The 14,522-nt window shown below is 47.5% G+C and overlaps 2 protein-coding genes across 2 annotated transcripts in view; one reads left to right on the forward strand and one right to left on the reverse strand.

Annotated features, from left to right (window-relative positions):
• LOC140422386 (uncharacterized) overlaps positions 1-14,522 on the reverse strand; it is a 151,420-nt gene that overhangs the window by 54,550 nt on the left and 82,348 nt on the right. The window lies entirely within an intron of this gene.
• Positions 10,494-12,812, forward strand: LOC140422395 (uncharacterized). The gene is made up of 2 exons (XM_072507425.1): positions 10,494-10,733; positions 10,884-12,812. Exon 2 carries the CDS (start codon positions 11,305-11,307, stop codon positions 12,013-12,015), a length of 711 nt encoding a protein of 236 aa, XP_072363526.1. The 5' UTR covers positions 10,494-10,733; positions 10,884-11,304; the 3' UTR covers positions 12,016-12,812.

Consider the following 14,522-nt stretch of genomic DNA (forward strand, 5'->3'; position numbering starts at 1 on the left):
GTCAAATGAACCAGATTTGGATTGAACAACCGGTGTCATGTCCTTGATGTGGGATCAGTTGGGCTGCTGATTTGCTGGGTTATCAGTGTATCTTTGGGCAGCACGGTAGCATAGTGGTTAGCACAGTTGCTTCACAGCTCCAGAGTCCCAGGTTCGATTCCCGGCTGGGTCACTGTCTGTGCGGAGTCTGCATGTTCTCCCCGTGTGTGCGTGGGGTTCCACCGGGTGCTCCGGTTTCCTCCCACAGTCCAAAGATATGCAGGTTAGGTGGATTGGCCAAGCTAAATTGCCCTTAGTGTCCAAAAATGTTAAGTGGGGGTTGCGGGGAAATGGTAGCTACATGGGCTTGAGTGGGTTGCTCTTGTAAGGGCCGGTGCAGACTCGATGGGCCGAATGGCCTCCTTCTGCACTGTAAATTCTATGATGCGTTTTTTGTGATCTCTCCTCAGTTATTCAGGGTCTCTCAAATGAAATTATTTTGCAATAAAATAGTTCACTTTCAGCATTGCAGCCAAACAAATCCTTGGTGTGAAATCAACAAATCCGGTCTATAACAATCCACTGATTGAAATTACATAAGAATGGACATGGAAGAAACATGCCATTCGGCCCACCTGGTTTATGATGCTTTTGAAGCTCCTCACATCCTCCTCCCAGTCCTCTTCAACCTCACTGTCAGTCAGGGCTCAGTGGGTAACACTCTTGCCTCTGAATTGAAAGGTCTGGGCTCATGTCCTCATTCAGGACTGGAGAACAAAATGCACGGCAGCTCTCTTGTGCAGTGCTGAGGGCGTGCTGCTCTGTTGGAGGTGCCATTTTTAATGAGGGACAGTATTCTCCGGTTCCCCATCCATGTGCTTCTCGATGGCTCCCCATTTGCTGGCAGTGCGATCTCATACTCCCGCTGCTTGTCAATGGGATTTCCCATTGAAGTCATCACAGGCCCTGGGAAAGCTATGGGCAGGGGTGGGTTGCTAGTGGGAAAAGTGAATTGCAGTGGTGGCAGAATTCCAACTGAGGTGTGATACCGGAATCCCATTTGTTGCGTCAGTGAATACAAAATATTCCATGTCTTCATCTGGTCATCGTCACATTGCTGTTTGTGGTATTTTGTAAATTGTCAACAGGTTGTAGGGAGTCTCCAAAAAGGCACAGACATGTTAAGTGAGTGGGTAAAAAGTTGCAAATGGAGTGTAATGTGGGACAATATGAACATGGTTACTTTGGCAGGAGGAATAGAGAAGCGGTATCCTATTTAAATGAAGAGATTGCAATACTCAGTGTTACAGAGGGATCTCTTAATTTTAACGTGCAGGTTCAGTCTGCAGTTAGGAAGGCAAATGCAATGTTGGCATCCATGTCGAGAGGGCCAGAATTCAAAATTGGGGATGTACTTCTAGAACTATATATGGCTCTGGTCAGACCCCATTTGGAATATTGTGAGCAGTTTTGGGCTCCGTACCTAAGGAAGGATGTGCTGGCTTTGGAGGGGGTCCAGAAGAGGTTCAAAGGAATAAGTCATGGAATGAAGCGTTTGTTATACGAGGAGTGGTTGAGGACTCTGGGTCTGGAGGAGCTTGTTGCCTCAACTTCTCCTGGTGCTCGGATGTGGCGGCCGTGGCAAACTACTGCTCCCCAGACCTGGAATACCTGACTGTGTAGTGCTGCCCTTACCGTCTTCCATGGGAATTCTCTTCTCCCATCATCACGGCGGTCTACATCCCACCCCAGGTGGAAGTGAAGAAGGTGCTTGATGAATTGAACACAGCAATAAATAACAATGAAACAGAATACCCAGAGGCCTGTTCATCGTCGCCGGGGGCTTCAACCAGGCCAACCTCAAGAGTGTACTGCCAAAAGTCCACCAACACATCTCCTGTCCCAACAGGGGCCCCGACATCCTTAACCATTTCTACACAAACATCAAAGGAGCCTACCGATCCATCCCCTGATCGTACTTCGGAAGATCGGACCACAAGACGGTGCTCCTTCTCCCATCATACAAGCAGAAACTTAAGCGGGATAATCCAGTTAAGAAGGTCATACAATGCTGATCCACGGCAAAGGAAGAATTCCTACGCGACTGCTTGGAATCACTGGACTGGTCCATATTCAAGATCTCAGTGGCCAACCTAAGTGAGTATGCCAGTGAGGAAATGAACAGAAAGGCATGATGGGTAGTTAGGCCAAGTTAGGAGTAAAATCTTACTACAGTAGAATAAGGAGTTAGGTTAGCGGACTTTTAAACATCTCTAGCTTAGGCTGGAAAAAATGGGTAGCAGTCTGTAATTGCCTGTAATTGGGATTTTGCAAAGCATGAAGAGGGGGATGGGCAGCCACTAGGACCATTTCTTTGTTGCAGGGGATACTGGGAAAAGGGGCCTCAGGCCAGGTTAAGGAATGTGGGGAAAGCCTATGGGAGCTTTGCATTTACCATCTTGCCTTATTTGGGCGTGGGTATGTTAAACTTGATCCTGAATCCATGTGTGTGAAACCAGATGCTGTGCTCCCTTTGTCTCACTCGCTCTGGAAGTTTCAAGAGACATGTAGCCTCCTGCCTTTTTATCAGAGTGAGTGAAGCTTGCAAGCTATTTGAAATAAAATAAATCAATACCTACAATCCGACTCAGGGTTTGACTGAGACCAGACTGAGGGCAGAAAGAACTCAATATCATCATTTGGTGTCGGGAGTGGGATTACAAGAGTGAATTCCCAACTATTCGCGAAATCAGAATTAAACCAGCCTTGGACGGAGGGGAAATGGGCCCACGTTGTGAGTAGATTATAAAGGACCACGTCGGTTTTCCCCTGCCTCGTAGTCCGAAGAGGGTTTGGTCACTCGCCTATGGTTGGGTAAGATCGTTCGACAAAACCAATGCTCAGTCTGGCGGATTAGAAAACTTAATTTCAGTCGATGTAGGTACGGCTGAGGGTTAAACGAGAATTGACGGAATATCGGGCGATAATTCAGTTAGCAACTGAGGGAATATTGCAGTGATAGTTCAGTTCCGTGCATGTGGGTTGAAAATTAAAATTGGTTGTATTAAATTACACTTTAATTTGGTTAAGGTCTTTAACGGGTTCAGGGAATGTCATAGAGACAATTCAGTTAGGACTGCTGATGGAATGTTCTGGAGACAATCTGATTACGTACAATCAGAATTGGCTAAGTTGGATTTTGTTCTTGGGAGATACGTCTTATGAGTGAAAAAGTGTTGGGAGATGAATGGCCACTAGGGGGAACCAGAGACTTGGAAAATGCAGAACCCTATCGGAAAAAAAAGAAGAGGCTTCAGGATTGTTTAAATTTACTTTACAGTTTTGAAGAAGGGAAAAGGGAAAAAACACATTGTGTTTCTGTGCAAATTCAAACTTTTATTGTCCAGTTGGTCGAGATGAATGAAAGTATACTGCTTTGAATTCCTTTTGTTTGAGTGGAGATCTCGGTGGATGAATGAGTGTGTGTTTAATAAGAATTTGTGAACTTCCTCTGGTATTCCTAGTTTTTAAAATGTTGTGTTTTGCAAAACAAAGTTTCCCATCAATTAGGAGGTATACACGGCAGTTAAAGTGAGATTTAAAATGGGGTAAGTATTTGAAAGGTCTTTAGAAAATCAGTAATAATGATTAACATTGTAGGAGTTATTTAGAACACAAGTCACGGGAAGTAAACAAAAAGCAAAATCAAAATGTATAAATTGGGATTTGTAAATGATTAGTTTGAACTCGGCATAGTCTTGGCCGCTCTTTAAAAAAAGAAGAGAACTAAGGTACCTAAATTGAAATGCGAAGACCAGGCATTTGGTGTGGACTGAGTCCATGTGCTCCTTTGTTAGAGGCAGCCATGATGTACCTTCATTTAAAAATGTTGTTCTGTGTGTTCCAAATTTGTAGAGATTTCAGTATCTTCTCTGTAAACTCACTACACATCAAATTTAAGATTCGGGGATTTTCATATTGCAAAGACTATGGATTTTTAACTTTATTTTAAGATTACACAGGGGGAAAGGAAGATCCCAGTAGAAAGGAGAAGGCCATTTTAGAGATGCCCAAATCCCAGACCGTAAGAGGGGTTAGGCAAGTACTGGGGACTATTCGACTACTGTAGGGCCTTGGTGTATAAGCACTCAGAACTTGAGGGGACACTGCAAGCACTGACCCCAGGGGGGTAGGCAGTCCCGAGAGCAGGTAGAATGGGGACTGTAGCAGGATACCGCTTTCAAGGAAAAATTAATTAAAACATGCCCTCGCGTTATATTGGGTTAGTGGAGAGGGGCATTGTGGCAGTAAGGGGCTGGAAACACAGGGACCAATGTAACCAGTATTAGGAGGTAGTCGGTGGAAGTGATACGACACAGCTCTACTGGGTCCTAGTGCCCGCTGAGTTGCCAGAAAGTCGCGAGCAGAAGAAATGAAGTTTAGAATGTGAACTACATTGCAGATGGAGCTTTAAGGAATAATGATATGGGACCAGAGCTTAGATTAGGAGTATTACTTGCAGTATCAGGAAATGAGAATCTGATGGCAGGGAAAGATTAATAAAAATAGATGCAGAAATAAAAAAATGTAAGGTATTAAAACCAATTGATAACGTAGAGGAAATAAGGAAAGCAAACCTAGCAATAGAAAGAATGACACAGGGTTAATCAGCACACAATTCCAGCACACAATCCAAGGAGACCGACACAGGCCGTAAAAGCAATATCCCTTGACCCGAGGTGCCAAATGCGAGCTGGAGATAACGATTAAAGAGTTAGAACAGCAGGGAATCATTCAAGAAGTCACAAATGCATCGACGAATAGCCCATTTCAGGCAGTTAGCAAGCCTGATGGTACATTTAGAATGGTAACAAATTACAAAGGTCACAAAAAAAAAAGGATAAACGGTATTTAATAAATCCACAAACTACACTGGAGAAGGTGGCAGGCAAAACTTACTTAATTAGTATAGATTTAGCCAATGGATTCGGGAGTGTTCCGTTAGACCCAGACAGCAGGGAAAAGACAGCATTTACCTTTGGCACTAAACATTACGTATACTGTAAATTACCACAAGGATATGTTAATTCCCCGAACCACTTTCAGGCAATAGTAAGGGAGGTGATTAAAGATGATTTGGCTTTAGTATATATTGATGATGTGTTTCTTGGAGATGATGATCAGGGGGACACATGTTGAAAGAGTGAACAAAATTATTAAAACACTTAATGAAGCAGGGTTTAAGATAGGGTTAAAGAAATGCCAGATTGGCAGGAGCGAAGTCGACTATCTAGGGTAGTCAATGTCAAGGGCAGGTGGGGATACCAGTGTTGGGATGAGAGAGAAAGCTGCTAAAATTGCAGTGCCCGTTTCACAAAACGTGGATAAGAAAATCATGGGAATTTTGGGGTATTTGAGACCAGTAGTGGAAGACTTTGGTCTTTATGCTAGACCCATTTATGAAAATTTACAAGGGGATTTTAGGTGGACCAGTGAAGAACAAATAAAATTACAGCATAGGAACAGGCCCGTCGGCCGTCCCAGCCTGCGCCGATCCAGATCCTTTATCTAAACCTGTCACCTATTTTCCAAGGATCTACTTCCCTCTGTTCCCCGCTGTTTATATATCTGTCTAGATGCATCTTAAATGATGCTATCGTGCCTGCCTCTACCACCTCTGCTGGCAAAGTGTTCCAGGCACCCACCACCCTCTGTGTAAAATCTTTCCACGCACATCTTCCTTAAATTTTCCCCCTCTCACCTTGAAATCGTGACCTCTTGTAATTGACACTGCCACTCTTGGAAAAGGTTTGTTGCTATCCACCCTGTCCATATCTCTTGAGATTTGTCCTACTTTCCCGATATTGCTCCAAAGCTTCATCACTTTTAAGTCGCCTAGGTCTTACGTATGCTTCCTTTTTCCTCTTAGCTAGTCTCATAATTCCACCCGTCATCCATGGTTCCCTAATCTTGCCATTTCTATCCCCGATTTTCTCAGGGACAGGTCTGTACTGCACCCTAATCAACCTTTCCTTAAAAGACTCCCACATTTCAAATGTGGATTTACCCTTAAATAGCTGCTCCCAATCCACATTCCCTAGTTCCTGCCGAAGAGGAGGTTGGACCAGTTAAAAACAGCTGTAGCAATATCCGGGCCATTAGAGGAGAGACATGAAGAGGACGATTTGAGCATTACATTTGATCTGTACGCAAATGGATATGGTATGGTGCTTGTTAATCATAGTACTCAGACACCTATCAAACATTGACAGGAAATTGGTCAAGGGCTGAACAAAGGTTTTCGGACATCGCAAAATGTCTGGCAGCCATAACAAAAAGGACAGCAGAGACTGAACATTTATCAGCCGGAAAGAACATTTATGTCACAAATGAATTTTTAAAATTGACAGAGTTGACCAAGAGACAGGGTTGCCAGCAAGGTGCGAATACAGCTCGATGGGAAAGATGGGAAACCATTCTTTTAAACCCTGCCTTAATGTTTATTCATAACATTAAAAAGGGACAGAAACTTGATAAATCAGTTAGCAGAACAGAGTTGGTAAATGTTTGGGTGATATGTACGGATGGTAGTAAAGTTAAGGAGGACGAGGGACAAGCCAGGGGGCATCCATTTTTTAAAAAATTCAGAAAAGAAAATGGTGGAGAAACAGGGAGTGGCAGAGAAAAAAACTGAGACACCGATGGAAGAATGGTCACGAGAGAATGCAGGCCCTCTTTTTCCTAGGAGCAGCAAAAGTAATTTGTACTTTTTAATCAAAGCTGATAGCAGCATGGGGGTCGTTGAATTAGAGAATCAGTGGCATCTGGAGCAAAGGAATTGTATCAGAACCAAAACATCCGACCCAATTAAATGATAAACGAGGGATTATTATAATCCATTGGCAACCTATCGGCAGCAAATGAAGGAACATAATTAGTAAGGAATTGAGAATATGGGATGATAGATCAAGGGCTGTTATTAATGGACCCCAGTTAAAATGATTCATTGTGAACAAGGCCTCCGGGTATTCTGCTTCATTGTTATTTATAGCGGTTACAATTCATCAAGCGCCTTCTTCACTTCCGCCTGGGGTGGGATGTAGGTCGCCGTGATGATGGCAGAAGTGAACTCCGCGGAAGGTAGTATGGACGGTACTTCACAGTCGGGTATACCAGATCCGGAGAGCAGTAGTTCGCCAGGGTCGCCAAATCCAAGCACCAGGAGTTGACGAGGAGGCAAATCCCTCCACCCACTCCATGTTCAGTCCTGGGTGTGATTAACAGCAGGAATAACAGCAGAATCTAACCCATCATCACTTGTGAACCCTTTGGTGTGTCAGCATGTTGGACGACTGAGCAAATCCCTCCCCACAGTGAGAGCAGGTGAATGGCTTCTTTCCAGTGTGAACTCACTGGTGTTTCCGCAATGTGGATGATGTTTGAAACCTCTTTGTGCAATGAGCGCATCTGAACAGTTTCTCCTCAGTGTGAATGCGCTGGTGGGACATCAGTACCAGAGAGCTTTTAAACCCACTCACACAGTCGGAGCATTTAAAGGGTCTCTCATTGCTGTGAGTGACATTGTGGCTCAGCAAGTGATGACTGAGTGAATCTTTGCCCAGTCGGAGAGGTGAACGGACTCTCCCCGGTGTGACCTCGCTCGTGTTTCATCAGGTTGGATGAGGTTCTAAAGCTCTTTGTGCAGTGAGAGCAGCTGAACGGTCTCTCCTCAGAGTGAAAGCGCTGGTGGGACATCAGGAGCTGAGAGCTTTTGAAACCCCTCCTGCAGTCAGAGCATTTAAAGGGCCTGCTCTTGGTGTGAGTGACATAGTGGCTCAGCAGTTTGGATAATTGAGTGAATCCCACATCACACACAGAGCAGATGAACGGCTTCTCCCCGGTGTGAACTTGCTGGTGTCTCTGTAGGTGGTGTAACTGAGTGAATCCCTTAGCACACACAGTGCAGATGAATGGCCTCTCCCCGGTGTGAACTCATTCGTGTCTCCGCAGGTTGCCAATGTCTGTGTGTCTCAGTGCTTTTCCAGACACACTGTTTAAAATCTCTTGAAGCAGACAGAATAGACAAACATTTCTCCTTCTAGATTCAAAGGCCGATCATCCCAAGAATTGAGGGAATCAGTCAGTTCTTGACGTGATATTTAGTTTGAGATCTCAGCCTCAAACTCCTCTCATTCGAACTTCCTGCAAATTGATTTTACAATAGTAATCATTGTCAGTACAGGATAGAAACTCAGAACAGACAATTCTAGTGTCTATCGAACATTCTTTCCTCTCGCTTTCCCTGAAATGCTCTAAATCTCAATCCCACACACTGTCCCTCCATTCTCACTCTGCTGTATCTAATATTCACTCCCACCCCCCCGCCCCCCACCCCACCCCCCCGCAACACCCCCCCCCCACCCACCCCAGCCCCCCCCCCCACCCCCCCCCCACCCCCCCACCCAACCCCCCCCCCACCCCCCCACCCAACCCCCCCCCCCCACCCCCCCACCCAACCCCCCCCCACCCCCCCCCCCACACCCCCCCCCCCACCCCACCCCACCCCCCCCACACCACCCCCCACCCCCCCCCCACCCCCCCACCCAACCCCCCCCACCCCCCCCCACACCCCCCCCCACACCCCCCCCACCCCCACACCCCCCCCACCCCCCCACCCCACCCCACCCCCCACACCCCCCCCCCACCCCACCCACCCCACCCCACCCCACCCCCCACCCCCCCCACCCCACCCCCCCCCCCACCCCCCCCCCCACCCCCCCCCCCACACCCACCCCCCCCACCCACACCCACCCCCCCCCCACCCCCCCCACCCCCCCCCCACCCCCCCCCACCCCCCCCCACACCCCCCCCCACCCCCACCCCCCCCCCACCCCCCCCCCACCCCCCCCCCACCCCCCCCCACCCCCCCCCCACACCCACCCCCCCCCCACCCCCACCCCCCCCCACACCCCCCCACACCCACCCCCCCCCACCCCCACCCCCACCCCCCCCACCCCCACCCCCACCCCCCCCACCCCACCCCCCCCCACCCCCCCCCACCCCCCCCCCCCCACCCCCCCCCCACCCCCCCCCACCCCCCCCCCACCCCCCACCACCCCTCCCCCCCCCCCCCCAACACACTCTAATTGTAACACTAATTCATCCCAATATCCACCAATTCTCCTCCCCTGAAGGTGCTGACTCTCGGGTTCAGTTTCACTCTCACCTATTGCCCTCCCCAATGTGCCACCCAGGTGTCTAAATCTTTACACCTGAAGTTAACAAACTGTTTTGCTGAGGGGGACGTAACAATCCAATCTAGTGACCACCCAGATGTGCTTTGTGCCAGGCTGACGTCCGCCCTCCCCACTTTCCATCCCAGTCCCAAGAGTTTGGTGACAGCTCCAGATGTGTAATGGCAGCCGCGGTTCCCACAGTCCCCCGCGCTGGGCAAACCTCTCGATCCGCAGCGCGGTCGGCCCGGAATTGCGCATGTCCAAGGAAGAGGGGAAGCTGCGCATGTGCGAGAAGAGTCAACAACCTGACCTTCCTGCTGAGGTGTTGACCAATGGGAAGAATTGGAGGACCGGAAGGACCCGTCCCTCAGCCAATCAGCGCGCGGGCTTTGTGTGAATGAAGATTGAGCTTCACACAGACTGAAACCTCGTCCTCGCTCCAACATCTGGGAATAAAAAACTTTCTTTTCTCCCCCTTTCCATTTCATTTATCATTCTGACCTTTAATTGGTGACTAGCAGCAACTGAAGGGAAAGGAAGTGAATCCCGGGAGGGTGCAGACTCTGGAAAGCTTGGCCCAGGTCTCTCTCTTAAAGACATTGACATCCTTTGCTCCCTCAGCTTGACACATTTATTTGTCTGGCTAAAGGATGGTCTCTTTCCCAATGTTCAAAATTAAAGGACTGGTTTCCCAGTTGATAGCTGACATTTAAGGGGACAATAAAGGAATATCAGACAGAGATATGTATCGTGTTGTTATATGGTACAGATTACATATTATTATTGGTTCTGTAATAAAGTGCATTTATTATGAGAAAAGAAATGGAAAGGGGGAGAAAATGCATTTTACTCACAGATGTTGGAGACAGGAAGAAGCTTCGGTCTGTGTGAAGCCCAGTTTTCGATCTCACAAAATCCGCGAAGATAGGCTGGAGGACGAGAGTCCATCCAGTCGCCCAGGCGTTCCATTGGCCAACGCGTCATCCTGACAGTCAGGAGGTGGGAGCTACCCCGCACATGCTCAGCTTCACCTCTCCCTTGGACATGCGCAGTCCCGGACGAGGCTAGAGGGTAAGGTCACCGAGCGGCTTCTCGCTCTGGCCGGAGCCGTCAGATGGTTGCCCGGTAACCTTGTCTCGAGGAGGTGCCAGCGGAGGGAGAACAATAGGTGGAGGCGGGCACCCGTGACCCCGTGACGCCCATGCGCACTGGAACCCTATGACGTCACCGAGGAACAGACTGATTCCTATTGGTTGATGTAGGCTGGGCTATATTGTGGCGTCACAGCCCGGAAGTTGGACATTGAGCTTCCTCTTCTGTGCGAGGAAATCAATGTTTCCTTCTTTCCTCATTCGGGGGCGGGGACGACATTGGCGACTTTCAACAACTGAAGGGAAAGGAACTGAATCCAATCTGTATATTACACATTTTTTGTGTAGTAATTCATGAAGATTTTCAGTCTGTATCCAGGCCAAGAAGCAGTGAGCATGGATCAGCACCTTCAGGAGAATTGGGAGGGTGAATATTAGATACAGCAGAGTGAGAATGGAGGGAGAGTGTGTGGGATGGAGATTTACAGTTTTTGCAGAATGAGAGAACAAGAATGTTCCAGAGAGACTAGATTTCTATTCCGTACTGATAGATAATTCTTGTAAATTGTTTTTACAGGATGTTAGAAGAGGAGGAATTACAGACAGAAATTTCAAACGACACATCTCGATCTGAGAGATTTAGATCTGACAGTCTAAATCTATATAAAACTTAGACTCCTTAAGAAACAAAAATCCAACAAAAGTTTTACTCAATTCCTTGGGACCTGAATATCATCAGCCTTTGAATCTAGAAGGAGAAAGGTTTCTCTCATCTCTCAGCTTCAAAAGATTTTAAACATCAGTTGGAAAAGCACCGAGGCACACATACACACCTGAGTGAGAGTGTGTCAGAGCACTGACTGTGGAGAGAGCTTTAACCAGTTACACAGCCTGAAAAAATATCACACCATTCACAGCGGGGAGAGACCGTACATGTGTTCTGTGTGTGGTCAAGGCTTCAATTGTGCATTCTGTAGAGATACAAGGAGACCGAAAACATGGAGAAGCCTTGGCAATGTTTGGACTGTGGGAAGGGATACAGAGCCCCATGTTTGCTGGAAGCTCATCGACGCATTCACACAGGGGAGAAGCCATTCACCTGCTCTCAGTGTGAGAAGGGATTCACTCAGTTACCCCATCTGCAGAGACACCAGCAAATTCACACTGGGGAGAAGTCATTCACCTGCTCTCAGTGTGAGAAAAGATTCACTCAGTTATTCCATCTACAGAGACACCAGCGTGTTCACACTGGGGAGAGGCCGTTCACCTGCTCTCAGTGTGGGAAGGGATTCATTCAATTATGCAACCTGCAGAAACATCAGCGAGTTCACACTGGGAAGAGGCCATTCACCTGCTCTCAGTGTGGGAAGGGATTCACTGAGTTATTCAGCCTGCAGAAACATCAGCAAATTTGCATTGGGGAGAGGCCATTCATCTGCTCTCAGTGTGGGAAGGGATTCACTCGGTTATACAATCTACTGTCACACCAGCGAGTTCACACAGGGGAGAAGCCGTTCACCTGCTCTCAATGTGAGAAGGGATTCAGACATTCATCCACCCTGCGGAAACACCAGCGGATTCACACTGGGGAGAAGCCGTTCACCTGCTCTCAGTGTGGGGAGGGATTCAGACATTCATCCACCCTGCAGAGACACCAGCGGATTCACACTGGGGCGAAGCCGTTCACCTGCTCTCAATGTGAGAAGTGAATCACTCGATTATCCATCAGAGACACCAGCTGATCCGATTGTAACCAACTTCACATAGGTCATACAGCACAGTAAAGGCCTTTCGGCCCCTCGAGGCTGCGCCAGTCCAAAACAACCACTTGCCTATTCTAATCCCATTTTCCAGTGCTTGGCCCATAGCCTGGACTTCACAAGTGCCTATCTAAATACTTCTTAAATGTCATGAGGGTCTCTGCCTCCACCACCCTTTCAGACAGCGTGTTCCAAACTCCCACCACCTTCTGGGTGAGAAAGGTTTTCCTCACATCCCCTCTAAACCTCCTGCCTCTTACCTTAAATCTCTGCCCCCTGGTCACTGATCCCTCTACCAAAGGGAGAAGTTTTTTCCTGTCTACTCTATCTATGCCCCTCATAATTTTGCTGATCATGTCCCCCTCAGTCTCCGCTGCTCCAAGGAAAACAATCCAAGTCTATCTCTTCATAACTAAAACTCTCCAACCAGGAAACATCCTGGTAAATTTCCTCTGCACCCTTTCCAGTGCTATCCCATCCTTTCTATAATGTGGATTCCTGGCTTTGGTTACTTTCTGTGCAGAATCTGCACGTTCTCCCCGTGTCTGTGTGGGTTTCCTTCGGGTGCTCCGGTATCCACCCACAAGTCCCAAAAGACGTGCTGTTCGGTAATTTGGACATTCTGAATTCTCCCTCCGTGTACCCAAACAAGCCAGAATGTGGCGACTAGGAGCTTTTCACAGTAACTTTATTGCAGTGTTAATGTAAGCCTACTTGTGACAATAAAGATTTATTATTATTATAAACTAGAATTGTGTGTTTGAATTTCTATCCTTGACTGACAGTGATGACTTTTGTCATCTCCTTTTACAGGACATTAGATTGGATGTTGAGTCAAGATCTGCCAGTCATCGTTGCATCAGGACCTGAATATCATCGGCCTTTGAATCGAGAAAATGTTTGTGCATTCTAAGCGTTTCAAAATATTTTAATCATCAGTATAACTGGAAAAACACCAAGATGCACATACCCGACATGTGTCCCCCAGTGCACTGACTGTAGAATGAGATTTTACCAGTTAGACTGCCAGAAAAACAGCATCCCAATCACTGCAGGGAGAGACCTTACATGTGTTGTGTGTGTGCATGAGGCTTGGTTGTCCAACCTGGAGAGACACAGTCAGACCCACACCATGGAGAAACCGTGGCAATGTGGTGACTGTGGAAAGGGATTCAGATCCCCTTCTGTGCTGGAAATTCATCAAAGCAGTCACACTGGGGAGAGACCATTCACCTGCTCCGAGTGTGAGAAGGGTTTCATTAATTCATCCAGCTTCCTGAAGCACTTGCAGCTTCACACTAGGAGAAGGCCAGTCACCTGTCCTGAGTGTGGGAAGGGATTCAGTCATTCATCAAATTTACTGATATACCGACGGGTTCACACTGGGGAGAGACTGTTCACCTGCACTGAGTGTGGGAAGGGATTCAGTCATTCATCCAACTTACTGACAGACCAACACGTTCACACTGGGGAGGCCAGTCACCTGTCCTGAGTGTGATAAGGGATCCATTAATTCATCCGGCTTGCTGACTCACCGAAGAGTTCACACTGGGGAGAGGCTGTTCACCTGTCCTGAGTGTGGGAAGGGATTCAGTCATTCATCAAATTTACTGATACACCGACGGGTTCACACTGGGGAGAGACTGTTCACCTGTCCTGAGTGTGGAAAAGCATTCATTAATTCATCTCACCTGCGGAAGCACCAGCGAGTACACGCTGCGGAGAGGCCATTCATCTGCTCTGAGTGTGGGAAGAGATTCACTCAGTAAGAAGCCTCAGCCCCTCTTCATATGGCAGCAACGGGCCCGTCCCAACACCACATTCAGGTCTGGAAAAGTCTGAGCTGAGACTATCCTGACTGAGCTGAGAAAATTCAGAAAAGACATTAGTGACACCCTTGGGACAATGAAAAATTCAGTCTCAGAACTGGAACAAGCTGTCAGCGGTTTGGGAAAGAGAGTAGTGGAGCCTGAGAACAGAATTAGTGTGGTTAATGATAGTAACATTCACAGATACAGGCTCCTTTGTTATTTACACCAGAGAGACAGACGGTTAGAGGACAGATGTCAGAACCTCGAACATTTCATGAGATGGAACAACCTGTGAATTTATGAGGTGCCAGAAAACTCAGTAGGCGGGACATTATCCGCTGGGTCGAAAGCTTTCTCAAGAACCTGCTTAAACTCCCGATCGATTTCCCACTGCAACTAGAGTGGGCTCACAGATCACTGCAACAAAAGCCGTCAGATGCTAATTCGCCCCAAGATCATTTGTGGTGAAATTTCTCAGCTCCAGATGAAAATGTTAAATTAATTGCGTACTCTAAATTTTTTTTTTAAATGTGAAAGGGTGACATAAACCCATTGAGAGAAAAAAGATGCTCTGTCAGTTGAAACATCTGAGCTGCAAAACTGCATTTTTACAAGAAACACATTTGTCAGACACAGACCACAGTA

This window comes from Scyliorhinus torazame, chromosome 5, assembly GCF_047496885.1.
Source record: "Scyliorhinus torazame isolate Kashiwa2021f chromosome 5, sScyTor2.1, whole genome shotgun sequence".
NCBI classification, from domain to species: domain Eukaryota; kingdom Metazoa; phylum Chordata; class Chondrichthyes; order Carcharhiniformes; family Scyliorhinidae; genus Scyliorhinus; species Scyliorhinus torazame.